Raw genomic sequence first — 25,881 nt, forward strand, 5'->3', positions numbered from 1 at the left:
CTGAGCCCCAACGCTGGCCCCTCCAACTTTGTCCAACTTCAGGTCTGGGGACCCCTTTACCACTTGCATTATATCCTGTCTTCTGGGAATCCTGCTTTGCTCCCCTGTTCTCCTCCCCCGGAGGGCCTCCCATTCACCTTCCACCCTGCCTGCCTCTCAAGCCCCCCCACCAAAAGGTCCCCAGACCCCACCCACTGTCTAAACCCCGCCCATTCTCTCTCCGGGCCCTGGGAGCCTCCCCTCCGACCTGCCGGGCTTTTTCAAAGTCCGGGCTCTCGGTGCAGGTGCAGGTGGAGCTCCCTGGCAGAGGACACCCCTGGGGGCTGATGAACGTGGTCGCTGCCTGTTGGCTCATCTGTGAGGCCGGGAGTGGGTGTCCAGCCCCCGGCTTATGGGAATCACGAAGAAAACAGCAGAGGGGACAGTCACAGTGTCAGGCTTCCCTGGGGCTTGCCCCCTCCTCCCGACCTAGCATCCAGGAAGTGCGCCCCAACTCTGGTCCAAGTAGCGGCAGAAACCACGCCCCGACCAGAGAGGGGTGAAAGGCCGGGTGCTGCAGCCCGCTGGGGACAGTCGTTGGTCAGCAGGGGGTGGTGTGGAGGAAAGGGTTACCCAATCCGGTGTCGCAAGGCGCCGATCACCAGGGCTCCCCAGCGGCGGGCTGCTTTGATCACTGCCCCGGGAAAAGGGCGGCTGGAGAAGTGTTGTCCCCACTTGAAACCTGGGGAAACTGAGTCCCGCTGACACTGTGGACTCAGACCCGGACGCTCGGCCGCCCGCACCCTGCTCAGACCTCGGTGTGAGGCTGGGCCGGGTCGGCAGTCGGCCGGGGGGTGGGGCGGGGGGGGAGGGCAAGGTTGCGCGAGGGCGCGGGGGCGCGCCGGGTCACGTGACGCCGAAGGCCAGCAACCACGTGGGCCGGGGCTGGGCGGCGCAGCTCCCTCGGCCCCGCGGGTCCCGCGAGGGTCCCAGGTCGCCCCCGAGCTCCCCTTCCCGGTCCCTCCCTTCGCCCTGACCCCGCGGCCCCGCCCCCAGGTGGTGCAGCCGGGACCGCGGTTCCGGGGACAGGTGAGCGGCTCGCGAGCGCGCAGGGCCCGTCTTCCCCCGCGCCCCCCGGGTGAGCGGCGGGGATCGGGGTGCGGGTCCGGGCGAGGCCGCGGGGCCCCGGGCTTGGGGGCGGCGCCCGGGTCCTCCCGGCCCAGCCACTTCCCCTGCGGCGGCCGCCGCACCCGCTCCCCACTCCTTGGGGCCCCCGGGCTGAGAGCTCCCGCGCGGGTGGCCTGACGCTTCCCGCTCTCCGGACGGGCGCGCCGCCCAGGCAGCCCCCGGACCCGCCCCAGCCGACCCCCGGGCCGGGCCGGGCCGGGTCGCGCGGTCGGGGCGGGGGAGCGGGAGGCTGGCGGGGAGAGGGGTCGAGGGGCGCCCGGACTTGGGGCCGCCCCTGCGTCCTGCGGCTGGGCTGCGGCTCTCCCCGGCGGCTGCTGCTCCCTGCGGACTCGCTGCCGGCCGGGTCGGGGTTCCCGGAGACGCGCCCCACCCTGCTCCTCCCCACCTGGCTCAGGGCTCAGGAACGCTGTACCCCGGAAACGCGGCCCGACCTGCCCGGCCTGGGGGCCTGGGGTACGGTGCCGGCCGCTGGGCGTCAGCGGGGCAGAAGTCCTAGGCAGTGCCTGGGTGAGCCCAGGTGAGCCCCCTTGAGCCAAGCCCAACTTTTCTGAGCGTTGTTTCCCGCGGAGGAAGGGGAGGCGGGGGAGGAGGGCCTAGGGCTGGGCAGCGCAGGGCTGGGCTCCGACCGGGTGAAGCGCCCAGACAAGGACACCCTGGTTCCAGTTGTCGCCCGCGATGACAGAGCTCTCTGCCAGGACGAAGGCTGGACAAAGGCGTCCTGTTTAATGCCCAGCCTCCCTTCCCCCGCAGCCAGCTGCCCCGCTGGCCCCAGGGTGATGGAATGTCGGGGAGTCGGTCTCCTGCGAACTGGTGACCTTGTAGTGGCCCGGCCCAGCCCAGTGTGGAGGGCAGTGGTCCCTGTTTTGGGGGGTGGGAATCCGGCTGGAGGAGGCCCCTGGAGCTGGTGGGAGGTGGGGAGGGCTGGCCGTGGGAGGGGCTTCCTGTGAGAGGAAGTGCTCTGGGGTTTCAGGGCGGGCCTGGGAAGGCCTGGGAGCGGCCCTGACCTTATTCCCCCCAAAGAGGGCGGTGGACACCTGGGGCGGAGCCTGAGGAGAGGAGCTGTGTCCACACGCAGCCCCCCTTCCCCTTTCCCAGGGACTGGCGCCGTAGAGGAAACGTATGGGGACTGCTCGGAACCCCTCCTTCCTTCCGTTGTCCCTCAGGCAGTGGAAGGGACTCCCCCTGGGTCCATCTGGCATGTGGTTTATTGGGGGTCACTAACCTGACCCCGTGTTTGGCTGTGGGGGTGGGTCAGGCAGCGGCTCTGGCAGCCTAGGCTGTGGGCAACCCCACGGTCCCCAGGGAGTGGGTGGTTCGGCACCAGGCACTGGAAGCCAACCTCGGTGCACCACTCCCTGTCTCCGCAGATGGGCTGCGGGAGGCCTTGCAGGCTGTGTCCAGGCTGTGAGCTGCCCTAGGGCGGCAGACAGGCTGGGCGTGGGTCCTAGACATGGCCCAGCCACTGAACTTTGTCCTCCATGTTCCCGAGACCCCAGAGGACCACGGGTAAGTGCACTGGGGCTGGGGGGTGGCGGGCTGGAGGACAGAGGTGCCCCCCGCACCCCGGGAGAGGCCACCAGGAGCAGGGCCTGTGGAGGGGGTGGCTGCTGGGGCAGGGCTGGGTCAGCCAAGTCCTGACGCCCGGTCCGCCTCCCACCCCGGCAGCCAGGAGCCCAGCCCCTACGATGAGAGCGACGTGCACGACTCCTTCCACCAGCTCATCCAGGAGCAGAGCCGGTGGGTGGCTGAGGAGGGGCTGGAGCTGCAGGAGCGGGAGCGGGGGGCTGGAGCCCCCCAGACCACAGGTGAGCCCACCCCGCCTGGCCGGTGCACAGGTGCCGCGGGCGGGGCTCTGAACCTTCCCAGCCTCTCCCAGCTGCGGGCCTGGGCTGGGGATTGGCTGGGGAGACCGCCGGCCGCCGTGTCTCCAGGACCTCCTGACCAGTCTTTGTGGTTTGCAGGCAGCGGCAGCCGGATCCCACCGGGGCCAGAGGATGCCGGGGCTCCCAGCACAGCCACGCTCCGCATCTTGGCCAGTATGCCCAGTCGCACCATTGGTGAGTGGGCCCCTCTCCCCGGGCCCGGGCGGCTGGGCTTTCAGCGGGATCTGTGTTGCGTGGAGCTGAGTCCTCCGCCCCGCACCTGCCGTCCACTGCCCGGAGGCCCAGCACAGCCCCAGCACAGCCCTGTGCAGCCTCGCTGGGTTCCAGAAACGACTCCAGAGTCCCAGGGATAAAAATAGGCTCTTGGGAACACAGTGGTGCCCGAGGTCTCTAGTAAATGGACTTCATGGGCCCTAGCAGGGGTGAGGGGCAGGGGGGCGAGGCCGGCGCTGCCCCCCCCCCCCGACCCTCCCCCCCACCTGCCCACAGGCCGCAGCCGTGGGGCTATCATCTCCCAGTACTACAACCGCACGGTCCAGCTGCGACGCCGGGTCAGCCGGCCTGAGCTCAGGGGTGTGGGGCGCTCGGCCCGGCCCAGCCTCCGCCTCTATGACCTGGAGCTTGACCCTGCAGCCCTCGAGGAGGAGGGTGAGAGAGTGGGCTAGGCGGTGGGGGTGGTGTGTGGGGGGGAGGGGTGGGGGGTGGCGGGCGGGGGCCCCGGGCAGAGAAGCCGAGCAGTGGGGGCCGCCTGGACTGTGAAGGGTTTGACCCATGTCACATGGCGCCCTTAAGTGTCCAGACCCCACATGCCCGTGCTGAGCACTTGTTTGCACACGCTGCTCTCGGCTTTGGGCTGGGATGGTGGTGAGCAGACCAGGTCCCGCTGTCTGGTGCCCTGTTTCTGCCCAGTAGAACAGACGGGAGCCAGCGAAAGGGAAGAGCAGATCCAAGCTCAGATGAGGGGACTGAGGAGGGCCGTGGCCGGACAGGGATCCAGGGAGGCTTCCTGGAGGAAGTGACGCTAGAGCAGAGGGGCATGTGCAAAAGCCCTGAGGTGGGAGGCAGGTGTGGCGGTGCTAGAGGGCAAGGGACTGTGGTCATAACAGGGCCAGTGTCACAGGTCAGACCTCAACCCGGTAGCCTGTGGCGTTCAGGGGCCCGGAGCTCAGGCCCTGTGCTGGGGTCCTGTCTGTGTCCTCCCCAGTTTACTCAAGGCCCTGTGGTAGGTGATGGACTGGGTGGGGAGGAGCGGGCTCTGGGCAACTTGCGCTTTGCAGGCCTGGCCAGGTGTCCGCTTGTCTGTCACTTTGGGGTGAGGTGGTGTACCCTCCCAGGGTGGGAGCGAGGTGGTGGCTCTACGGACCCCGACCCCCATCACCTCGCAGGAGCTGGTGAGGGGGGAGGTGCTAGGGGGTGGGGTTGGGACCTCATCACTGCTGAGCAGGAGGGTGGGGGTGAGGCTCAGGTGGGGGGGGTCAGAGCAGGAGGCTTGTGGGGACCCAGGAGGAGAGTTGGGGTCCAGGAGGAGGGGCCCCGGGCTCATAGGCGGGGAAGACAGGCGGGCACGGCAGGGTCTGGCTTGAGGGATGCAGGCCGAGAGCAGTCGTCTGGGGCTGGGGGGCAGGCGGAGGTCTGCGCTGGGGCGGGCCAGCAGGGGCAGATAGCCTCGTCCAGGGGCACGGGCACGGGCGGGAGGGAAGGAGGGTTGCCGTGGGCCCTGACAGCCCCATCCTCCTGCAGAGAAGCGGCTCCTGCTGGTGAAGGAGCTGCAGGGCCTGACGGTGGCCCAGCGGGACCACATGCTCCGGGGGATGCCCTTGGGCCTGGCTGAGAAACGCTGCCTGCGGTCAGTGCCTGTTGGCCTCGGGCGTCTCCAGACCCACTGCAGTGGTGGGGGTGGGCTGGGCGGCGGGTACCCCCTGGGGGGTGTCAGGTCCATCCCTGGCCCCGCCCTGATGCCCCCTGTGTCCCCAGAGAGGAGAGCCGGACCCCAAGGGGGAAGCGGCGGGGCCGGCCTGGCCGGCGTGGGCTCCTCCCCTGCTGTGGCCGGCTCCGAGACGCCTGCGTCCTGGTAGGGGTCTGCTGTCTCCGGGTAGGGGTAGGGGGCCCCCCTTCTGTGGCCGTCCTGTGTGTGGGGTATCCCAGCCTTCAGACCCGCCCTCCCCTCTGCGCCCCCTCCCCCCGCACCTCTGAGTCTGGCCTCCCCTCGCCCGGGGGCTCAGGGCGGCCTCTCTTCCCTTCCGCCTCTGTGCCCGCAGGCCCTGCACGGCCTGGGGCTCGCACTGCTCTCGGGCCTGCTGGCCCTGGTGCCCTGGCGCTACGCCCTGAAGCGGATCGGAGGCCGGTTCGGCTCCAGCGTGCTCTCCTACTTCCTCTTCCTCAAGACCCTGCTGGCCTTCAACGCGCTCCTGCTGCCGCTGCTGCTCGCCTTCCTGGTGGGCACGCAGGCCGCCTTCCCGCCGCCCGCCTCCCCGGGCTCTGCCCCCAGCTTCACGGGCCTGGAGCTGCTCACGGGCGGGGTGAGGGCTCGCTCGGGTGGGGGGCGTCTGTGGGCGGGGCCCCGCCTTCGGACCCCCTTTCGCACAGCTTCCTCCAGGGAGCCCCCACCCCTGCCTGTGCCGGGACTCCGGGGGGGGGGGGGGCGTGGCCTCCTCCGTCCTGCCCTGACTTCCCCGGGTCCTCGCCCTGCCCCTGTGGGCGCCCTTCTTCTGCCTGAGGCTGGGGCAGGGCTGGGCAGGGGGAGGGTCTGTGACTCCACGGGGCCTCCCCCCGCAGGGCAGCTTCAACTACACTGTCCTGTACTACGGCTACTACAGTAACAGCTCGCTGACCCGGCCGTGCGCGCTCCCGCCGGGGGGTCCGTGCGGCCGTGAGGCCGAGAGCCTGCCCTACAACATGCCCCTGGCCTACCTCTTCACGGTGGGGGTGGCCTTCTTCATCACCTGCATCACGCTGGTGTACAGGTAACCGCGTCCCCCATGTGACCTGGGCTCTGAGGGCGACCGCTCGTCTCCTCATTCATTCGTTATGGATCCCTCCTCCTGTCCATCCCCTCACCTGTCCGTCTGTCCGTCTGCCCTGTCCTCCCTCCATCCCTCCTTCCTCCATCTACCCTTCCTTCTGTCCGTCCATCCTGCCTTCCATCCGTCCATCTGTCCATCCGTCCATCTGTCCGTCCATCCTGCCTTCCATCCGTCCATCTGTCCATCCGTCCATCTGTCCGTCCATCCTGCCTTCCATCCGTCCATCCGTCCATCTGTCCATCCATCCTGCCTTCCATCTGTCCATCTGTCCATCCGTCCATCTGTCCGTCCATCCTGCCTTCCATCCGTCCATCTGTCCATCCATCCATCTGTTCGTCCATCCGTCCATCTGTCCGTCCATCCTGCCTTCCATCCGTCCATCTATCCATCCGTCCATCTGTCCGTCCATCCGTCCATCCCTCCTTCATTAGTTGTGTCCGTCCTTCCGTCTCCCCTTCCTTCTTTCCACCCGCGCATCCCCTTCCCGTCTCGGGACCTTGGCTGTGCTCAGCTCAGGGCAGGAGGGTGAGTGAGTGTGGGGCCTGTCCTCGAGGAACTTGGTGTCTAGGGGAGAAGACGGACCAGAGAGGAGGCTGGGAAGACCCAGTGCCCTCTAGGCGCTTGCCGGCCTGTTCTGGGGCGTTGGAGGAGCCAGGCTGGCTTGGGAGGAGGTGCTCGTGTCAGACAGGGGGGTTGAATACGGTCGGGCGGGGGAGAAGTGGAGGAGCGTGTTTTGACTGTTGCGAGAGGCCGTGCAAAAGGCCTGGGGTAGGTGGGCGTACTCTGCCGCGATGTCCGTGTAGGAGGCGGCCAGCCCCGTCGGCGGGTGCCGGTGCAGCCACGTGTGGCTGGTGGCAGCGAGTTAGATGGGTCAGTGGAGGGTGACCGGCATCCCACAGCAGGGGCCCCGGAGCGCGGGGCTGGAGGAGGGGTAGGGGCCAGCGGAGGGCCCCTCTCACGCCCAGAGGGCTCCTCAGAGTGCGTGCTGGGTTCTGGCTGCGGGGAGCATCCTGACTGCCCTCTCTGCGGCCTCTGTGCCCCTCGTCACCTCTCTCCTGGCTCTGTCCCTTCCAGCATGTCCCGCTCTTTCGGGGAGAGCTACCGGGTGGGCAGCGCCTCGGGGGTTCATGCTGTCACCGTCTTCTGCTCCTGGGACCACAAGGTGACTCAGAGACGGGCCTCCCGCCTCCAGTGTGACAACATCCGAACCCATCTGAAGGTGAGCCACTCGGGGGGCCCGAGGCTGCTGTCCCCACCTGCTCGGCTCCTGCAGACTTGGCCCACGTGGCCAGAGCTGTGGGCAGGGCATGAGGGTGGGGTCCTGGCCTGTCACCCCGGTTCCAGGGACACCAGGTAGCCCTGGGAATCGCCCTGGAGTTTTCTCCCGTACGACTGTCTCATCTGGGGCTGCCTCTCGCCCGCTGGCTGGGGTCCGTGTCCAGGGCCCTCGAGCGTGCGGGAGGCCGTGAGCCGGACTGTGCTCGGAGCATAGGTCTGTGTGCGTTCGGGCCCAGGGTGGGTGTTTGCTGTTGGCCTGTCCTCCATCCTGGGGCCTCAGTCTTCAGGTCGCCCTTAGCCCCGGGCTGGAGAACCTGCGGGACCGAGGCTCCAGGGCAAGGGGCTTCGGGTGCTCTCGGGGCCCTTGGCCAGGATCCCCGGGGCTCCCACCAGCACACACCCTGGCTTCGCGCCTTGGGTTCCTGCTCAGCCGGGGGTGGGGGTGGGGTGGGGGGGTGGGGGGCTGCTGCCTACCCCCAAGGTAGAGAGGATGGCAGGATGGGGGCAGGTGGAGGTTGGGGTGGGGCCTCAGGACACAGCAGGAGCCCAGGGTGGGAGCAGCTGGGGCCTGGCGGGGTTGGGGGGCAGGACGTGGCCTGGAGACCCTGCCCTGTGTTCTCTTCGCGCCTGGAGATGGGGCCCCACGCAGCCAGGAGGGACGGGCGGCAGCACTGGGGGTGGGAGAGGCGGGATCCCCAGTGTCCGCCCCGCAGGGCCCCGTGTGCATCTGCGTGTGTGCGTGGGTCCGTGACGGGCTCGGCCACCCGCAGGAGCTGTTGGCGGAGCGGCAGCGGCAGCAGGGCCCCCGGAGCGCGTGCGGGCGGCTGCGGCAGGTGGCCGTGCTGGGGCTGGTGTGGCTTCTCTGCCTGGGGACCACGGTGGGCTGCACTATGGCCGTCTACGCCTTCTCGGAGCTCATGATCAAGGTGCGGGCAGAGAGAGAACGGACGGCCCCGGGGCCCTGACCGCAGGGTCAGATCCCTGCTGAGTTCGGATGGTCCCTGGTGACTGCCCCCCCCCCCCCCCCACCCACACCTGCCACCCCCGGCAGCTTTTCCCCCCGGGGTGGCTCGCTCTCTGCCTGCACCTGTCTCTCCCTCCCCCTGCTGTTTCGGGTTCTCTTCTGACACCTGTGTCCCCACTCCCTTCCTGTGTGGTTTGAACCCGAAGCCTGGGGGTGGGGAGTCTCTTGCTGGCGGGGGGTGGGTGGGTGGGGGTGCTGTGAGGCAGTTTGACCCCCTCCTTCCTCCTCAGGGGGGCCCTCCTGGCCACAGCACCTGCCAACGGTGGCACCTGACGTGACCACTGCCGCCCCTCCTGCTGCAGAGCCCAGTGTCCGCTGATCAGGAGGGGGCACTGCTGGCCCTGCCCGTGGTGGTCTGCCTCCTGAACCTGGGGGCCCCCTACCTGTTCCGTTGCCTGGCGGCCCTGGAGCGGCAGGACTCCCCGGTCCTGGAGGTGTACCTGGCCATCTGCAGGTGTGTGGCCGGCTGGGGTGGGGGGGAGGTGGCCTGGGGCGGGGCCTCTGTCCCCCGGGTCCGCCTCTCTCAGCGCTCCCTGCCTCCTTGTCCTCTGCAGGAATCTCATCTTTAAGATGGCCATCCTGGGCATCCTCTGCTACCACTGGCTGGGCCGCAGGGTGGGCACCCTGAAGGACCAGGTGAGGGAAGCCATGGGGGCCCGACGCGGGGGCTGCTCTGCTGCTAGGGATGGGGGTGCAGGGCCCTCCCCGGCTGGCTGGGTGGTACGTCTGGCCAGGTCTGGGCGCGGGGCTGGCTGCCGGGGTGGGCGGGGGCCGGGGCTGCGGCGTCCCCAGGGGCTGAGGCCGGTCTGTTCCAGTGCTGGGAGAACTTCGTGGGCCAGGAGCTCTACCGGCTCACGGTGCTGGACTTCATCTTCGTGCTGCTGGACACGCTGTTCGGGGAGCTGGTGTGGAGGTGAGGCCCCTGCACGCGCCGCCAGGGCCCCTGGGCTCCCCAGGCCCCCCCCCCCCCCCAGGGCTGCGAGGCAGGCAGGGAGCGCCTGGCGGTCCCCGCTGGGCGCGTCTGTCCGCTCCCGCGAAGCCTGTCCTGTGTGCGGTCGTCAGGTCAAGCAAAGCCGCAGACGGGGCTGGACGGGTTTTCGAGGGGAGGGAGGAGGGCTTTCAGCGCGGTGTCTGGTCCCCGTCGCGCGCGGAGAAGGGGCGGAGGGAGGGTGTTTTCAGAACGCCGCCGGGCGCGGGGCAGCTGCTACTTTTATTTTCTTGTTTGTGTTTTTTTCTGGGAAGAGAGGAGTTTGATAATTTTAAACTGGGAAGTTGAACCGTCAGTAAAACCGAGGCGTGTTGTGCATGTTCATACCCAAGAGAGTAGAAAAAAGACCAAGACGGGGGGCGCCCGGCTCCGTGCGTGGGGCGTGCAACTCTGATCTCAGGGTCCTGAGTTCGAGCCCCACGTTGGGTGTAGAGATTGGTTGAAAAAAAAGAAAAAAGAGGGAGAGGAAATCAGCCCGGAGCCTGGAGCCCCTCAGGTGGAGGCCCTCAGCCGGCTGTGTCCCCTGACAACCGCCAGGCGCCTGAGGGGAGGGTGCCCAGCCCCCGTGCCTGCCCGCTGGGGATCGGCCAATGGGATTGGCCCTCCCACGTGACCCTTGGGGACTCCTCTGCCCCAGGCTCATCTCTGAGAAGAAGCTGAAGAGGAGGGAGAAGCCAGAGTTCGACATTGCCGGGAATGTCCTGGAGCTGATTTACGGGCAGACCCTGACCTGGTCAGTGTCTCCGGCTTGCCGGCATCGCCCGGCCCCCGGGACGGCTGAGCCCCTTCCCTGCTAGGCCTGCAGCAAGGCCCTGGCTTGGGGGTTCTGCGGTGACCTGGGCCCGGACCCCTCGCATCTGTGCAGGGCTGTGCCCAGCCTGGCCTTGGGGCCGTCTCGTTGTGACCCTGAGCCTGGCCGTTGTCGCTCTGGGGTGCAGCATGGGGGTCCTGACCCTGGCCTCCAGACTGCAGCCCGCACCCCCTCGCTGCCTCCCCAGGCTGGGGGTCCTCTTCTGTCCTCTCCTCCCCGCCGTCCAGATCATCAAACTGCTGCTCATCTTCTACGTCAAGAAGGTAAGGGTGTCCCCTGGGACCCGGGAGGCTGGTGGCGCCTTGGGAGACTGTGCAGTCACCAGGCTGGGCCGCGGGGCTGGGGGACACAGAGCCCTGGGCCTCTGGACCCCTCCCCTCCTCCCCCGGCCCCAGGGAATGGCCGACTGCCCTCCCCGGCACTGCTGCCCTTCCTGGGCTGGGCGGCATCCTGCTGGGGTCCGTGGTCACTGCCGGGTGCTCGAGGGGGCCAGCCGGGGCGGGGCCGGGCAGCCGGGCCGAGGGGAGGGAGCCCGCTCCTCCGTCCTCGGGCTGGGGTGTCCTCCGTGGAGAGCCAGCTTCTCCCTCCGGCCCTGTCTCCTGGTCTCTGCAGCGGGACCGTGTCCGCGGGTGCCTGCTGGGGATGGCATTCATAGGGTTCTGGGTGCAGGGCCTGGCCCAGCGGAGACCGCCAGCCACCGGAGGTGGCCATCCCTGTCAGGTCTTCCGTATATGAGGGATGGTGGACAGACCAGCCCTCGTGTGCCTCGGTCTCCCCTCCGTAAACCAGCCTGGCGGTTTACGGGCTGGGGAGACAGTCCTGGGACTGTCTGCCCCCTGGGGTGGGAGGGCCCCTCCCAGAAGCACCGCCCCTTCCCCCTCCCCCTGGTAGCTCCCCCCCCCCCCCCCCCCCGCCCCAGGCCGCAGCCAGCGATGGTGAATCTCAGCCTTTGTCCCCAGACCAGCCTGATGGCCAACTGCCAGGCACCCCGCAGACCCTGGCTGGCCTCCCACATGAGCACCGTCTTCGTCTCGCTGCTCTGCTTCCCCTCCTTCCTGGGAGCCGCCGTCTTCCTCTGCTACGCCGTGTGGCAGTGCGTGGTGCTCGGCCTCGGGCGGGGGGTGGCGTCGCCCCGGGATCCGGGGCTGCGGGGTGGGGTGACGGGGCGGTCGCCTTCGCCCTCTCCCCGCAGGGTGAAGCCTTCCAGCACCTGCGGCCCCTTCCGGACCCTGGACACCATGTATGAGGCGGGCAAGGTGTGGGTGCGCCGCCTGGAGGCGGCGGGCCCCCGGGTCTCCTGGCTGCCCTGGGTGCACCGGTACCTGGTGGAGAACACCTTCCCCATCTACCTGGTGTCAGCCCTGCTGCTGTGAGTGCGGGCGGGGACCGGCCGGGTGGGGGCCGCGGCCCGTCCCTCCGCATGCTGGTCCCTCTCCCCCAACCCCCTCAGCCCGGACCGCTTGGCTCTGATCCCGCAGGGCCGTGATCTACCTCAACATCCAGGTGGTGAAGGGACAGCGGAGGGTCATCTGCCTCCTCAAGGAGCAGATCAGCAACGTGAGTGTCCCCTGTCCCTGCCACGCTCTGGGGGCCGCCACCCCCATCCGGCCACCCAGGGGCTCTGTGGGCCACAGGACACATTCCCACGTGAGGCTGGTACTGAGCAGAGCTGGGGAGCGTGGCGGCGGCCGCCCCGACACCCCCGGGGCAGGGCTCCAGCCGGGTGGGATTGCGGCTCCGGCATTTTAGGGCCCGTGGCCCCGCGGGGTCTCTGGGGAGGTCTTTGAGGTATTGGAAATTGCTTTTGGACTTCTTGGGGGACCCATGTTTTCCAAACAAGTGGAGTAAGGGTGAAAGTGGGCCTGGATTTAGAGCTTTTTAACTTTTTTTAAATTTACTGGAGACGGAGAGTGAGAGCAAGAGCACAGGCCGGAGGCAGAGGGAGAAGCAGGCTCCCCGCTGAGCAGGGACTCGATCCTGGGACCCTGGGATCATGCCCAGAGCTGGAGGCAGGCGCTTTACTGGCTGAGCCACCCAGGCACCCCCTAAATCAGTTTTATTAAGCCCGTGTAGTTTATCACCAAAGCGTGAGAGGCAGGGTGGGGCTCAGAGCCCAGGGTGCCGGGACCCCCCTGCACGGTCGGCCCTTGGGAACCTGCCAGCCCCGAGCTGCTCCAGCCCAGCCCGAGGGACTGTGTCCTGCTGCGGTCTGCTCAGCTGGACCTGCCAGTGACCCTGGGGCTCCACGGAGACGCGGGGGGTGTTCTGACCTCACCCTGGGCCTTGCTATCAGTCTATTCATGGATGTTCCCCTTCGGGCGACTTTTTTTTTTTTTAAGATTTATTTATTTGACAGAGAGAGGGAGAGAGATCACAAGTAGGCAGAGAGGCAGGCAGAGAGAGGAGGAAGCAGGCTCCCTGCTGAGCAGAGAGCCCAACGTGGGGCTCGATCCCAGGACCTTGAGATCGTGACCTGAGTCAAAGGCAGAGGCTTTAGCCCACTAATCCACCAGGCGCCCCTCCTTCGGGAGATTCTGCCTGCTGGTTGCTTGAGCCACTGTGGAGCCGGCAGTGCCTGTGGCCTGGCGTTCACCTGGGGCCGGGGCTGCACCTCATCTGGCGTGTGCTGGGGTCTCAGCCAGGGCAGGACAAGGCTTGGGGGCGGTAGGCGGGGGCCCCGGCTGCTGGCTCATCAGCGCAGGGCCCGGATCCCAAGCAGGAAGGTCCCTTAAGGACAGCTCCCACTTCTTGGGGGGCTCAGGGAACACACTAGGAGCCCCGGTCTGCTTCCCCTTTACCCCCAGGGAGCAGGGCTTGAGGCCAGGCATTCTGGCCGAGGTCTGGGTTTTTGGCAGCCAGCTGCTGCCCTATCATGTGGTGCATCAGGGCGCCTGTGGGGTCTGGGGTGGCGGTGGGGCCAGTGGGTGCACAGCTGCGCCGGGAGGAGGGTCCCAGCTCTACCTGCTAGCAACCTGGGAGCAGGAAGACCATTCTCCGGGCAGGCCCCTGCTGCAGACCAGGGCAGGGCGTGGGAGCCGCAGGTCTGGGCTCGGCTAGGCCCCTGGAGTGGCTCTTCCCGGGTCTGGGCAGGGCAGACATGGCCTTCTGTACCCACTGACTCGGATGGAAGGGGCAGAGAGCCAAGGGCTACGGGCAGATTTCAGAAGCTGGAAAAGGAAGGAAGATTGCTTCCTGAGAGTCCCTGGTTTGGCTGACACCTTGATCCTTGGCGCAGTGAGAGCCGTTTGGGACTGCTGACCTCCAGAACTGAAAGACAAGTTTGTGTCGTCGTAAGCCACCAGTTTGGTGGTCGTTAGAACAGTAGAAGCTCACAGAGCCCCACGCCGCAGGCACCCTTACCTCCCGTTTACAGATGGTGACTCTGAGGTCAGACAGGAGGTAATTTGCCCAACACAGAGTCAGTAAGTGGCGATGCCAGTTTTAAATGAAGTCAGGCAGACTCTGTGGCCTTCCCCGGGCTCTTGTCACATGTCCTTTTTCGCCTTGGCCACTAGGAAGTTTAGATCTATCTATATGTATGCCCGTTGCCTGGCTCTTGGTTTTTCTGTCGTTTGGTGCCCTTTCCCCCTTTAAACATTTTGTGCTTGTCATGAGGAATCGTCTGTTCTGGACAGACAGAGGGACGACTGTCCACTCACCCTTTGTGTTCTGGCCTTTTTAGGAGGGGGAAGACAAAGTCTTCTTGATCAACAGGCTTCACTCCGTCTACGAGAGGAAGGAGAGGAGCAGGTGAGGGCCTTGGAGGGGTTGGGCACTCGGTGCATGAGTGTTGGGGGGAGGGGGCCGGGGCCGGGCATCATGCAGAGCTGGGGGTGAGGTGGGAGGGGGCGCGGGGCTCCCTGGCCGCCTCCTTCCCGGCTCTCCTGCTCCAGCCTGGTGAAGTCTGGCGAGAAAAGGAAATTAGAGAAGAAAGAAGTGTGTGTGGGGCGGGCAGAGCTGGGCGCCGGGGCCCTTTACTTCCTAAGTTGGAGTGCCCAGGAGCTGGCCCTCTTCGTCCCCAGGGGGTGCACGTGCCGGGCCAGGGGGGCCGTCGGAGGTGCTGGGGCTCATCCCTGGGCAGCAGGGACCCCCAGACTGAGCCGTCTGATCCCCCCGCCCCACCCCGCTCACCTGCAGACACGGGGGAGGTCTGTCCGGCCCTTTGAGGCTGTCCAGACGCGTCTTTACGCTCGGGACACCTGAAGGCAGCTCCTGAGGGGGCTGCTGGGTGTCTGGCTTCGGCCCGCCTGGAGGGACCCCTCAGCCTCCCACCAGGTCCCTGGGCCTCCTCGCTGACTCCCCCTTCTGGCAGGGCTGGTAGAAGCCAGGAGACCGAGAGGCTGGTGGACCATCCGGACGCCTGGTAGGATGCGACAGGCCTGGAGGCTCCGCGTCTGCTCACAGGTGCGGCCTGGGCCTGGGCCGCCCTCTGTTCCCCTGGCCCTGTAGGTGCGGACGCCATCCAGGGACTCTGCAGCGCACCGAGGCGGGCACTGGAGGAGGGTGGGCAAGTGGGGGGGCCACCCGTGGACGGTGTCCTGCGGGGACTATTTATTCTGATAAAACATGTTTTGCAAGATGAGCTGCCCCTGGGATTCTGTGCTCATAGGCGGGCCTGCTGTGCCCTGTGCCCTCACCCAGTGCGTAGCCTTGGGCGGAGGGCGTGGGAAGGCCCCGCCCCCCCTTCCTCTTTCCGACTGAATGCTCCACCCTCCAGTGCCCTCCGAGGTGTGGGTTGGGGGCCACCTGGCGCGGAGCGCAGGGTGCCCTCTGCTGGCTAAGCCCCGGATGGCAGGGTGGACCAGGGCACGGCTTGAAGGTTGCCCCTGACGCGCCTGTGCCCTGGGGGCTCGCACTTGTGCCAGGGAGCCGGGAGGGCGGTGTCCAGGGCGATGAAGCCGTCAGTGCTGATGGTCGGTGGTCATCAGGCCAGGGCACGTGCAGGGCACATTTAAGGAGAGGCTGGGGGGGTCCAGAAGAGGAAAGGTCAGGCCTGGGTGAGGCAGTCGGGAGGGCCAAGGTTAAAACCACAGTGGAGATGCCCCCGGCACTGGCAGTGTCCCCAGCTGGGCCCACGCTCCCTCAAACCGCCTTTTTCTGAGATGGTCTCTTGGGGGTGTTCCTGTTTGGCAGACGGGCAGGGACAGGTGCCATCTGCTGATGTGGCCTAGAGGCTCACCGGGCATCACCTAGATTCTGTAGGTGGGCGATGGCGCCCTTGGTGCCCCCGACAGCTCAGGCTTCCTGGGCTGGTCATGGCCATGCCCCGACCTGGAGCTTTGAGATCTCTGCGAAGAGCTCATGCTAGTCCCGGACCGGTCTTCCCTGTGCCTCGGGCATGAGCACCGCGGGGTGCAGCTGGGTGGAAGTCTCAGAAGGCGTGGGGCTGGCCGAGGGCTCTCTGGGCTACGCCACCCTTCCTGGCGCCTCCCTCTGGTCATAGATACACTGTCCCATGGGGTAGGGGGGGCAGGCGCAACCTGGCCACTTCTGGGTTGGGCTGGCACTGCCGTCCGTGTCGCCTGCCTGGGACGAGTGGGAGGGTTGCCCAGGTTCCTACAGGACTAGTGCTCTGCGCATCTGTCCCTCAGTCGGGCAGTCGCACGTGCTGCTGTCGAGGGACTCGTGGTGTGCGCTGAACACGGACAGCTGTTGACTTGAAGATTATCCCCAGTGATGGGGGGGCGCATCCAAGCAGTTGCAAGGCCTTAAGAGCAAAACCTAGGTTTTCTGAAGAAGTTCTGCCCGAGGCTGCCTGGCCCACCCCGCCACCGTGTGCACCAGCTCTCCTTGTGTCCATCTGCCCCCCGTCCCGCTGTTTCTGATACCCGTGTGGCTGGGGTCCTCTGGTTAGCGCGACTCGCAGGGTTCCTGCTGCAGTCGAGCCCCTGGGGGAGCGGGCCTGCATCTGACCCGGTAGCCGTGAGTCTTGGGCGTGTTTTCTGACCTTGCCCTGCTGTGACCTTGCCCAGCCCAGCTCGTCACCTCCTGCGGCTCCTGGAGTGCGAGACACAGGTCCTCTAGAGAGCTTAGTTAGCACCATCCTTGGCCCCGTTTTGCTTTAAAATAAAGAGGGGCACCTGGGTGGCTCAGTCGGTTGGGTGCCCGACGGGATTTCGACTCCGGCTCCATCTCCGGGTCATGAGATCGAGCCCCCCGTCGGGCTCCACACTTGGCGCCCTCCCTCTTCACCTCCCCGTTGCACACACTCTGAAATAAATCTGGAAAAAACAATGAGCTGTAATTGCCGACTGAACTTTTAGGGATTGCTATCCCAGTGGGCGCGAGGCCTGTAGCTGTTTGGGGCCGATGACGAGATCCATGCACGCCGCTGCTTCTCAGCCCGGCTGCTCACTGGAACCAGCCGGGGGCGCACCCCCAAGGCTGCAGCTTGCCCTGGTTTGGAAGGTGTTCCTGGCAGCGCCTGGGTGGCTCAGTCCTTGAGGGGTTGGTTGCCTTTGGCTCAGGGCATGGTACCAAGGTCCTGGGATGGAGCCCTGCTTCGGGCTCCCTGCTCGACGGGAGGCCTGCTTTCCCTTTCCCACTCCCCTGGCTTATTTGTCTCTGTCAAACAAATAAATCTTGAAAAAGTCCAGATCATTCTAACACACGGCTGGGTTGAGGACCACCGCTCTGTGCTGTAGGCAGCATCTGATCGGGATCTACTAAGCCCACTTAGGGGCTTCTGGAAACGTGCTTCTGTCTTTCACAGCCAAGGCACAGTCTCACACTGAGGTGCGGTGCATGGGGCTGGCAGATTAAGGGTGACTCCACCGGGACTTGGGTATAGGTTTTCCCTGGTCCATCCTGGATGTGCTGTCCCTGGGAAGAATCTTCCTGAAATGCCCGTCTCTATTTTCGTTCCGGTCAGCAAGCACGTGCTCAGCACTCAGCTCTCATCTTTGTCCCTAGAACCGGCGCTCGGCCTCCTTGCCGTTCAGACCTCGCTCTGAGTTCCCGCTACGACCCACTGCACCCTTTTGGTCTCTGCCACTCCCCCACGGTGTGGTCAGAACACCTATTTTCTTGATTCTAGACACGGAGCCTTCTCTGCTACCAGGGGTACCGGGACCCCCCAGCCGGGTCTCACGAGCAGTCACTCCGGGACTCAGTTTACCTTGCGTCAGCCACCGTTCCCTGCTTCCCCCAGGCTGTCAAAATCCAATCCGGCCTCCTGGGCCCGGGGCCGCGCCACCGCCTGCAGGAAGCCCCGCGCAGCCGTTGGATGTTCCCGGGGCCGTGACCCGGGAGAGCAGGCGCTCCCCCGAACTCCGGCCGCGCCGGGCCCTGCTCGGAGGAACGCTGGCTGTGCTTCCCGCTTTCCCGCCCTGCCTCCCGCCCGTCCTCTTCACGTCTCCCGACCGCGCCCTTCAGCGCTGTCCTTCGTGACTTTCCGAAGAGGTCGGGCAGAGCCGAGCGCTCACCCCTTGTCCCAGGCACTCATTGTGCTGGTCTCTGAGCAGGGGTCAGAGGACACATTGGCTCGCCTCCCAGAGACCGTCTTTACAACCCCGGTGATCAGAAGCACCGACGCTTGCCCAAGTGACTGAAGGTCCTGGTGTCTGCAGTGGGCTGGCTCTCCAGCTGCCCCCCGGGGATGCCACAGGGACAAAGCCACAGCCTCCTGCGGCGGCCTGAGGTCCGTCTGCTCTTTCTGTGCAAAATGCTTTGTGAACGTTACCTCTCACAGGTTGAGGCTACTTTACAAGGATATATGAATAAAATGTCCAGGAAACACAAAAGATCTTCATTACTCTCTCTGGTCCAAATATTTCTGAGGCCTAAACCGGGTCACCGGTGACAAAGGCACAGTCCTCAGCCGGGACACTCGGCCCTCGGGCCCCAGCTACATCTCCGGTGCGGCAGGTTCAGGTGGCGGCGGTGGTGGCGAGCTCACCCTCTCTGCTGCGGCCTCTGGGTGATCAGCAGTAAGGTTTCAGTGCGAACTGCAAAGCCGCAAAACACATGGTAAAATTATAAACCAAACAACAGAAATTCAGAGCTCATCTGATTACCTAAGGGAGACTCTCTAAGGATGTCATGAGCAGAGGCAGGGCATGTGTTGCGGATGGCACAACAGCGCTCTCCTCAGCACGTACAAAGCGCAAATCGATGCTGTCTGTGAAAAATCAAAAAACACATTTCTTTGAACAGCCAAGAAAAAAATTGCAATTTATTAAGATTCAACAAAGCGTTGTACTTCGGAAAGCAACTTTCGGTGCGTGTTCTTCAACGATCACATTCTATGAGGAAAAAACATTAAAAGCCACAAACTTGTTTTTTAATCTCAGAGTTACAGACATCTTTTAACTCAAAAGAAAAAGGTCAAAAAAAACAAAAAAAAAGTCAACAAAACCCAAAAACAAACAAACAGAGTCTTTACTTCCATCCCCAATTTAAAGTTCTCAGTTCTTCTACAGCTCGATGCGAAGCGGCAGCAGGAGCGCCGTCTGGTGCACACACGCATACACGCACACACGCACGCACGCACATATATTTGATATACACACGTGAGGGTATGTACATCGAATATATAGAGCGCATGTAATGGCAATGAGATGCTAGTACTCTGAGGAAGGTTTGTTTCGCTAACACACGACTCAGCTTGAGAAAACAAGTCTTGAACCCAGTTTGTGCATAGTTCATGATCCTCTATAAAACCAGCTTTTGTTGATCTGCAATTTTGCAGGACCTTCTTTTTTTGTTTTTTTGTGGGTTTTTTTTTTTTTTGTTTTGTTTTTTGTTCTTTTTTGTTTTGTTTTGTTTTGATAAAACCATTAAAAAGCTAATTAAAAAAAATGTAATGCACAAGTTTCCTGATCAAGCAGGCAGGGAGCACAATGTTCATATATTTTTAAACATACTTGAGGGTATGTTACTCCATTGTCTGTCTTTCTTGCAAAACAATCAAAACATTGATCATTTTTAAAACATAAAGCAATTTTTAATATATAAAGCACTCTTCAAACATCTATTTCTTTTGAGTCCGTTATTTGGTAAATATGTAACTGCTACACATTAGAGATTAGGTATTTTTCTTCTTTGTGTTTTTTTTTTCCTTTTTTCTTTTTTTTCTTTCTTTTTTTTTTTTTTTTTTTTGTTTGTTTTTTAATAACATCTTCAGTGCTAGGAGTTGGGTTACAAAATACATGAAATGGTGTGGAGCTGCCCCTCGGGAACCCTGGCTTTCCTGAGAGCGCGTCCGCATGTGCAAGACAGTGACCACAACGTCTCGTCACCTCGACGAAGGGGGACAATCGACAGTCCACAACGATGGCCGGAGGGAAGCGACGACACTGTTCAATCCCAGAGCTCTGAAGTAGCGTATCTGCATTCTGAAAATAGGTTTCTTTACCACGGAAGTCTCTTTTTTTTCTTTTTTTTTTCTTTTTTTTTTTAAATTCCTTTTTAAAATTTTTTTATTTTAAAGTCTGAAGGAGAAAAAAAGGTCTGTAAACAGGTGGGAGCCCTGAGCACGGGCTCCTCCGAAAGCGGTCACCACCCACGTCCAAGTGCTTGTCTCCGTTCCTCCCGCGGAGCCGTCCGGTCTCCGCGAGGATCTATGGCCACAGTTCTGCAACAGCTGTCTTCTCTCTCACTTTCTAGTCCACATGGAAACACGGTGCAATACTCTGGTAATTCTCTTGCATTAGTCCACAATAAAAAGCTGCTAAAGGTAGGTATACAGATTATTTCTCCAGAGATATACACTGTAATTTTTAAACGCAATAACAGAGTCCTTGAGTAAACATTTACACGTGAATTGTCACCGGCCCTGTCCTATGAATTCTCTTTCATGTATAGGATTAGCAAAAGGAAGGGCAGGGACACTCAGTGCAAAGTTAGAAGCTAATAATAGTAACAAACGTTTGACCAATGCGCCAAAAAAAAAGCATATACTGAATCAAAGGGAAAACCCACAGTTAAATCCCTCACACACAGAACACACAGACACAGAAAGTGCGCCCACGCGCGCGCACACACACACACACACACACACGCTTCTATTTCCACACACACGCACACGCACATAGGCTGTGAACTCAGAAATGTTTCCTAGAGCCTGTTTCTGCGCACTGACGTCAGCCTGGAAGTGTAGAATTCGACGCGGCAAGTGTTCACATTTCCTTATTGGCCTGCTGGATTCAAGTATTTGCATGTTTGATATGTCTTTTTTTTTTTTTAACTTTTAAAAAATATTTTTTGGGATAAAAAAAATGGCATGAAAAAGTAATGAAACAAGGGTAATGTGCATAGGCGGACCCGTGGGAGCAGAGAGCAGGCTGCAGGCCGCCGCCTCCGCGCAGCTCGCCGGTCTGGGCCACCAGGCCCGCCGCGTGGAGCCCGTGCTCTGCGCCCAGTGATGGACACCAGCTCCCCCTGATCACGGGGCCCGCCTCTGGTAATGTGCATAATCGTCACAGGCTCGTTTTAAATAGGCTTTCTCATCTCCCTCCCTCCCGCCCCCCTTGATAAAATAACCCTTTCCAGCCCACAATCTGAAAAGTGCCCTTCATGATAGAACTATTCTAAGCAGCTTTTATACTTAAAAAATCAAAACGACAACACACCATACAAACGTAAGACAACACAAAATAAAAAGCTATGAGGAACATCCTGTCGTCAGCATGGGACACTGACCGAGCGCAGCCCGCACTGTCTCGTGAACAGTTCGCAAGGACTGCGGCCAGGGCTCGTCTTCAGTACTGGACAGAGGTACTCAAAAGGGCTGCCGGGCTGCTCAGGTCACGCGGGTCCTCAGCGCCGCCCGGACTGGAAAGGGTCAGCTTTTTCTTCCTAGTGCTGATGATTGTGGCGCCAATGGGGTCCTCTCGGTCCTAGATGGATTCCCCACTGAGAAGGTCGCCAGGAAGCAGAGTGTTCAGCGGGGTGGGGCTTCCGATGACCCGGCCGTCGTCACTGCTGGGCGGGCCCCACAGGCTGCTGGAGTATTGGGGGACCCCGCCCCACAGCAGGTCACTGCTTCCTTTGCCGGCCAGACACGGGGCACTCCAGTGGCCAGCGTCACTGCGCACCAGGCCGTGGGAGCTGCCCGAGGCGCCCAGCCGCGTCTGGCCGGTCCCCGTGCTGGACTGCCAGCTGGAGGTGGGTGGCAGCGCTTGGCCTTGGGCTAAGAAACGGTTCACCTCTTCTTCGCCGGCAAACTCGGCCAAGATGGTAGTGTTTCCCAGAACACACCTAAAAGAGCAGGACAGCAACAAAATTAAGAGCTGGTTTTTTGGGAGATAAAAAAATTGACAGCGCTTCAGCTAGACTAAGAAAAAAACAGAAGACTCAAATAAATACCATCCCAACTGGAGGAGGAGATAGGACTGCCTGACACCACAGAAGTGCAGAGCGTCCTGAGAACTCTAGGAAGGGTTCTGCACCAACACACTGGACAACCTAGAGGAAATGGACAAATCCCTAGAAACAGATGACCATGACCTACCAAGACTGAATCATGGAGACACAGAAAATCTAAACAGACCAGTAACAAGTAAGAAGACTGCATCGGTGACCACAAACCTCCCAGCAAGGAAAAGCCCATGACCACGTGATCTCACTGGTGAATTCTACCAAACATTTACATGAGAATGAACACCAGTTCTTCTCAAACTCTTCAAAACACGGGAGAGGAAGAAACACTCCTGAACTCTTTTATGAGGCCCATGATATGCTGCTACCAAAGCTAGATCAGGACACAAGACAACTACAGCCCGAAATCCCTGATGAACACAGTGTAAACATTCTCAACAAAATATTAAGCAAACTGAGTTCAACAGCACATAAAAAGGACTATACACCCACAGTTAAGTGGGATTTATTCCTAAGATGCAAGGATGGTTCAACACGCCCAAATCACAAAGTGTGACACATCACACGGATGGAGGAAAGGTCCAAGTCCTCCTGTCTCCGTAGATGCCGTGACAGCGTTTGACAAGACACTCGGCTTTTCGTGCTAAAGAGCCTCCACAAACAGGGGACAGAACGAACGTGGCTCTGTGTCAGAAAGGCCATCCGTACGTGACACGCACACAGCTAACATCATACTCGATGGCGAGAGGCTGAAAGCGTTTTCTCGAAGGTCAGGAACAAGGCAAGCGCGCCTGCTCTTGCCATCTCTACTCCACACCCCACAAGAAGTCCGTAGCCACAGCGATCAGGCAAGACAAAGAAAAAAAGGCATCCAAATCGGAAAGGAAGAAGTGAAATGGTCACTATTTGCAGAGGATGTGATCTTACAGAGAAAACCCTAAAGACCTAACCAAAAACACGACTGGAAGTGATCAGTGAGTTCCGTAAAGTTTGCAGGATATGCAACAAATATATGAAAAACAGCTGCATTTCTATGTACTAACAATGAAATATCTGAAAAAAAAAAATGTCATTCATGACAGCATTAAAAACAACAAAAAAACCCCCCTTAGGGATAAATTTGACCAGGAAAGTGAAAACTTTATACAATGAAAACTAAAAGACTAGGGGTGCCTGGGTGGCTCAGCAGGTTGAGCTTCTGCCTTCGGCTCAGGTCATGATCTCAGGGTCCCGGGATTGAGTCCCGCATTGGGATCTCTGCTCGGCAGGGAGCCTGCTTCCTTCTCTCTCTTTCTGCCTGCCTCTCTGCCTACTTGTGATCCCCCTCTCTGTCAAATAAATAAATAAAATCTTAAAAAAACAAACAAACAAAAAACTAAAAGACCTAAGTGAAAGAGACTGAAGAAGATAAAATGCGAGGCCATCCAGGCAACTCAAAGCCATCTCTGGGTTCCATGTAACGTCTATAAAAATCCCAGCGGCTGGGGCGCCTGGGTGGCTCAGTGGGTTAAAGCCTCAGCCTTTGGCTCAGGTCATGATCCCAGGGTCCTGGGATGGAGACCCACATCGGGCTCTCTGCTCAGCAGGGAGCCTGCTTCCCTTCCTCTCTCTCTTCCTGCCTCTCTGCCTACTTGTCATCTTTGTCAAATAAATAAAGAAAATCTTTTTTTTAAATACATAAAATCTTAAAAAAAAAAAAAAAATCCCAGCGGCATTCTTCACAGACATTCGTGTGGAGCCACAGAAGACTCCAAACAGCCCCAGCGATTCTGAGAAAGAACAAAGCTGAAGCTATCACACTCGTTCAATTCAAACTATACTCCAAAGCCTTAGGAGTCAAAACAGTATGGTTCTGGCAAGAAACCCCAGGTGCACAGACCAGTGGAACAAAACAGAGAGCCCAGAAACAGAGCCCCAGGTAGACAACTGACTGTGCCTGACAAGGGCAGCAGAGCACTCAGCGGGGAAAGGACAGGCTCTCCAACAAATCTGCTGGAAAAGCTGGAGAAGCACGTGGGGAGTGCTGACTGGTGGGCGTCTCCCATCACCCACAGAAGTTAACGAGAAATGGATTAAAGGTGTAAACATAACATCTGGAACCATAAAACTCCTGGAAGAAAACAGGGAAAAAGCTCCTTGACAATGGTCTTGGCAATGGTTTTTTGATCTGACACTGAAAGCACATGGCCGCCTGTCTGGCTCAGTTGGAAGAGCATGTGACTCTTGATCTCGGGGTTGTAAGCTGGAATCCTGCGTTGTGCACAGAGATTACTTAAGTAAATAAAACTTAAAAAAAAAAAAAAAGCACAAGCAATAAAAGAAAAAAATAAGTAGGTCTACATCAAATTAGAAATCTGCACAGTCAAGGAAACTGTTCATATAATGAAAGGACAACCTATGGAATGGAGAAAAATATTCACGAAGTCTTTACTTGATAAGGGGTTAATTTTCAAAATATATAGACAGTCCTGTAACTCAGTGACGACAATAAAAGCCCCAAAATCCGATTAAAAAATGAGCAGAGGAACTAAACAGACATTTTTCCGAAGAAGACATACAGATGGCCGAAAGGTGTATGAAAAGACGCTCGGCATCACTGGGCGTCACTGGGCGTCAGGGCAAATCGAAACCCAATGAGACCTCGCCACCCCCCTTAGAACGGCTGGGCTCCCGAAGACAAAACCTAACAAGTGTTGAGGAGGATGTGGAGAAGAGAACCCTTTGCTCACTGCGCAGGGGAATGGGAAGTAGTTCAGGCACTCTGGAGGTTCCCCAGAAAATTAAAACAGAACCACCGTGGGACCCAGCTATGCCACGGCTCCAAGGCTGTCGCTGAGTCCACCCCCGACACAGCTTAGCAAGGGCGTCCTGTGAGCAGCGGCGGGGGCGGGGGGGGGTGCTGGAAGGTGGGTCACATGCCTGGGGGAGACAGTGGCTTCCTTGTGGCCCTGTACTTTATGTGCCCATCCCTACTGGGGCGCAGGGCCACGGCAACTCTGCAGCAGAAGAAACACGTTTCACGAGATACCTGCTATGGCTTGAATCCTGGCCCTCCGATTACCCACATGGAAGCTCTAGCCCCTGGCACCTCGGCTGTGCCTGTACTTGGAGAGGGGTCTTCAAAGAGGTCATGGAAGCAAAATGAGACCATCAACGAACACTAATCCATGATGACCTGTGTCCTTCTGAGAAGGGAAGTTGGGACACACGCATCCTCAGGGAGAGGGCAGCTTCCTGCAGGCCAAGGACAGAAGCCCTAGAAGGAACCGACCCCGCCGACACTTCGGTGCCTCTGGAACCGAGAGGTGACGAGCGTCTGTGCCTGTGGCGCTTCCTCACGGCAGCCCAGGACACTCCCAGGGAGCCCGAACCCAGCGCCACTGCGGGGAGAGCCGGCAGCGGCCAGGACACGTACATGTGCAGGGACTTCTGGGCCTTGGCGGCTTCCTCCTTGGAGCTGTAGCGGACCACGGCGTTGCCTTGAGTCAGGTTCAGGTGGAAGGTGACGAGAGGCCCGTGCTGCAAACACAGCGTCCGCAGGGTGGAGCCGTCGATCTGATTGAGGAAGCAAAGGGGGCGGTAACGAGCTTCCCGCCACTTCTTCCAGGACATTCTTCAAAGAAGATGTACATGGCCCCGGAGTACTCACCCCTGGGCAAAGGTCTGTCTCTACAAGGGCTCAGCATGTATGACTTCATGATTTTAACCTTTCACACCCTGTCATTTACCATGAACTTTTAAATCCTGGGTGTGTCAGTTATGCCCTGCGGATTCCGTCAATCAGGAGGAAGACAAGACCCCGTTTTGGCTGCAGCCTCCCACCCACCCAGCCAGGGCCCCTCACACAGAGCCCACAGTTCGTGGCAGCCCTGGGGCCCCTGATCCCAGGAAAGGGGAGCATAGGGCAAATGACTCCTCGGTGGGTAGAATTAAAGGCAAGCGTCTCTGTTTGAAAGCCTCAAAAGAGTAAAAAGCAAACAGCTCCCCCGGACCATGGAGGTTGTCTGCCTGCACTGCCTCTGCTGTCTCTGGGCCCGAGTGAGGGTCCCCAGCAGAGGTTGGCAGGGATTGGGGGTGGCGGAAACACTCTGGGGACCGTGCCCGGCTGCTCGGTGACCTGTAGCCGTACCTGGGGCGTGAGGTTGCGGAGAACGAGCCAGCTGCTTGTCCGTCCTGAGGTGTCGGTGCTCCAGGCAGAACCTGCACGAGCCAGGGACAGCCCCGTCAGCACGGCCTCCAGAGGCTTCCTGCCCCCACGTGTGGTGGCACATGCCACCACTGCACGCTCTAAGCCTTTCTCAACCTTTGAAAATCCACATTCTCTTTTTGGTTTGATGAACCCAGCCCCACAACTCCTGCAGGCACCCCGGGGGCCGGATGACGGACGG

General features: G+C 61.0%; 2 protein-coding genes across 10 annotated transcripts in view; one reads left to right on the forward strand and one right to left on the reverse strand.

Annotated features, from left to right (window-relative positions):
* The first annotated feature begins 855 nt into the window (after positions 1 to 855).
* TMC6 (transmembrane channel like 6) lies at positions 856 to 19,283 on the forward strand. 5 transcript variants are annotated; one of them, XM_059150456.1, is made up of 22 exons: positions 857 to 1,068; positions 2,535 to 2,673; positions 2,833 to 2,972; positions 3,129 to 3,224; positions 3,540 to 3,698; positions 4,791 to 4,896; positions 5,025 to 5,121; positions 5,309 to 5,569; positions 5,826 to 6,013; positions 7,148 to 7,292; positions 8,122 to 8,277; positions 8,678 to 8,829; positions 8,930 to 9,011; positions 9,191 to 9,288; positions 10,001 to 10,096; positions 10,362 to 10,437; positions 11,134 to 11,267; positions 11,367 to 11,543; positions 11,653 to 11,731; positions 13,857 to 13,924; positions 14,487 to 14,578; positions 17,638 to 19,283. In XM_059150456.1, the coding sequence occupies exons 2-21, from the start codon at positions 2,618 to 2,620 to the stop codon at positions 14,539 to 14,541; spliced, it is 2,421 nt and encodes an 806-aa protein (XP_059006439.1). In that variant the 5' UTR covers positions 857 to 1,068; positions 2,535 to 2,617; the 3' UTR covers positions 14,542 to 14,578; positions 17,638 to 19,283. The 5 variants fall into 5 exon arrangements, 4 of the variants coding, with proteins under 4 accessions (XP_059006439.1, XP_059006438.1, XP_059006437.1 ...); XM_059150455.1 differs by lacking the exon at positions 17,638 to 19,283 and adding an exon at positions 17,325 to 17,450; XM_059150454.1 differs by lacking the exon at positions 17,638 to 19,283 and adding an exon at positions 17,211 to 17,345.
* Positions 18,316 to 25,881, reverse strand: part of TNRC6C (trinucleotide repeat containing adaptor 6C) — a 148,539-nt gene continuing 140,973 nt past the window's right edge. For all 5 annotated transcript variants that reach the window (XM_059150447.1, XM_059150450.1, XM_059150449.1 and 2 more), the window contains 3 exons: positions 25,623 to 25,693; positions 24,909 to 25,048; positions 18,316 to 21,373 (listed from right to left, as the gene is read on the reverse strand). In XM_059150447.1, the coding sequence (XP_059006430.1) occupies positions 21,013 to 21,373; positions 24,909 to 25,048; positions 25,623 to 25,693 (572 nt within the window). In that variant the 3' untranslated portion in view covers positions 18,316 to 21,012. The remainder of the gene's footprint in view (positions 21,374 to 24,908; positions 25,049 to 25,622; positions 25,694 to 25,881) is intronic.

Source organism: Mustela lutreola, chromosome 15 (genome assembly GCF_030435805.1).
Source record: "Mustela lutreola isolate mMusLut2 chromosome 15, mMusLut2.pri, whole genome shotgun sequence".
Classification (NCBI taxonomy): domain Eukaryota; kingdom Metazoa; phylum Chordata; class Mammalia; order Carnivora; family Mustelidae; genus Mustela; species Mustela lutreola.

Bases quoted from the DNA above. Each gene is read 5' to 3' on its own strand.
- TMC6 (XM_059150456.1), top strand. From the start codon at position 2,618: ATGGCCCAGCCACTGAACTTTGTCCTCCATGTTCCCGAGACCCCAGAG. The intron at 3,699-4,790 runs GTGAGAGAGTGG...ATCCTCCTGCAG, and splicing joins TGCAGCCCTCGAGGAGGAGG to AGAAGCGGCTCCTGCTGGTG. The intron at 13,925-14,486 runs GTGAGGGCCTTG...CCCTTCTGGCAG, and splicing joins GAGAGGAAGGAGAGGAGCAG to GGCTGGTAGAAGCCAGGAGA.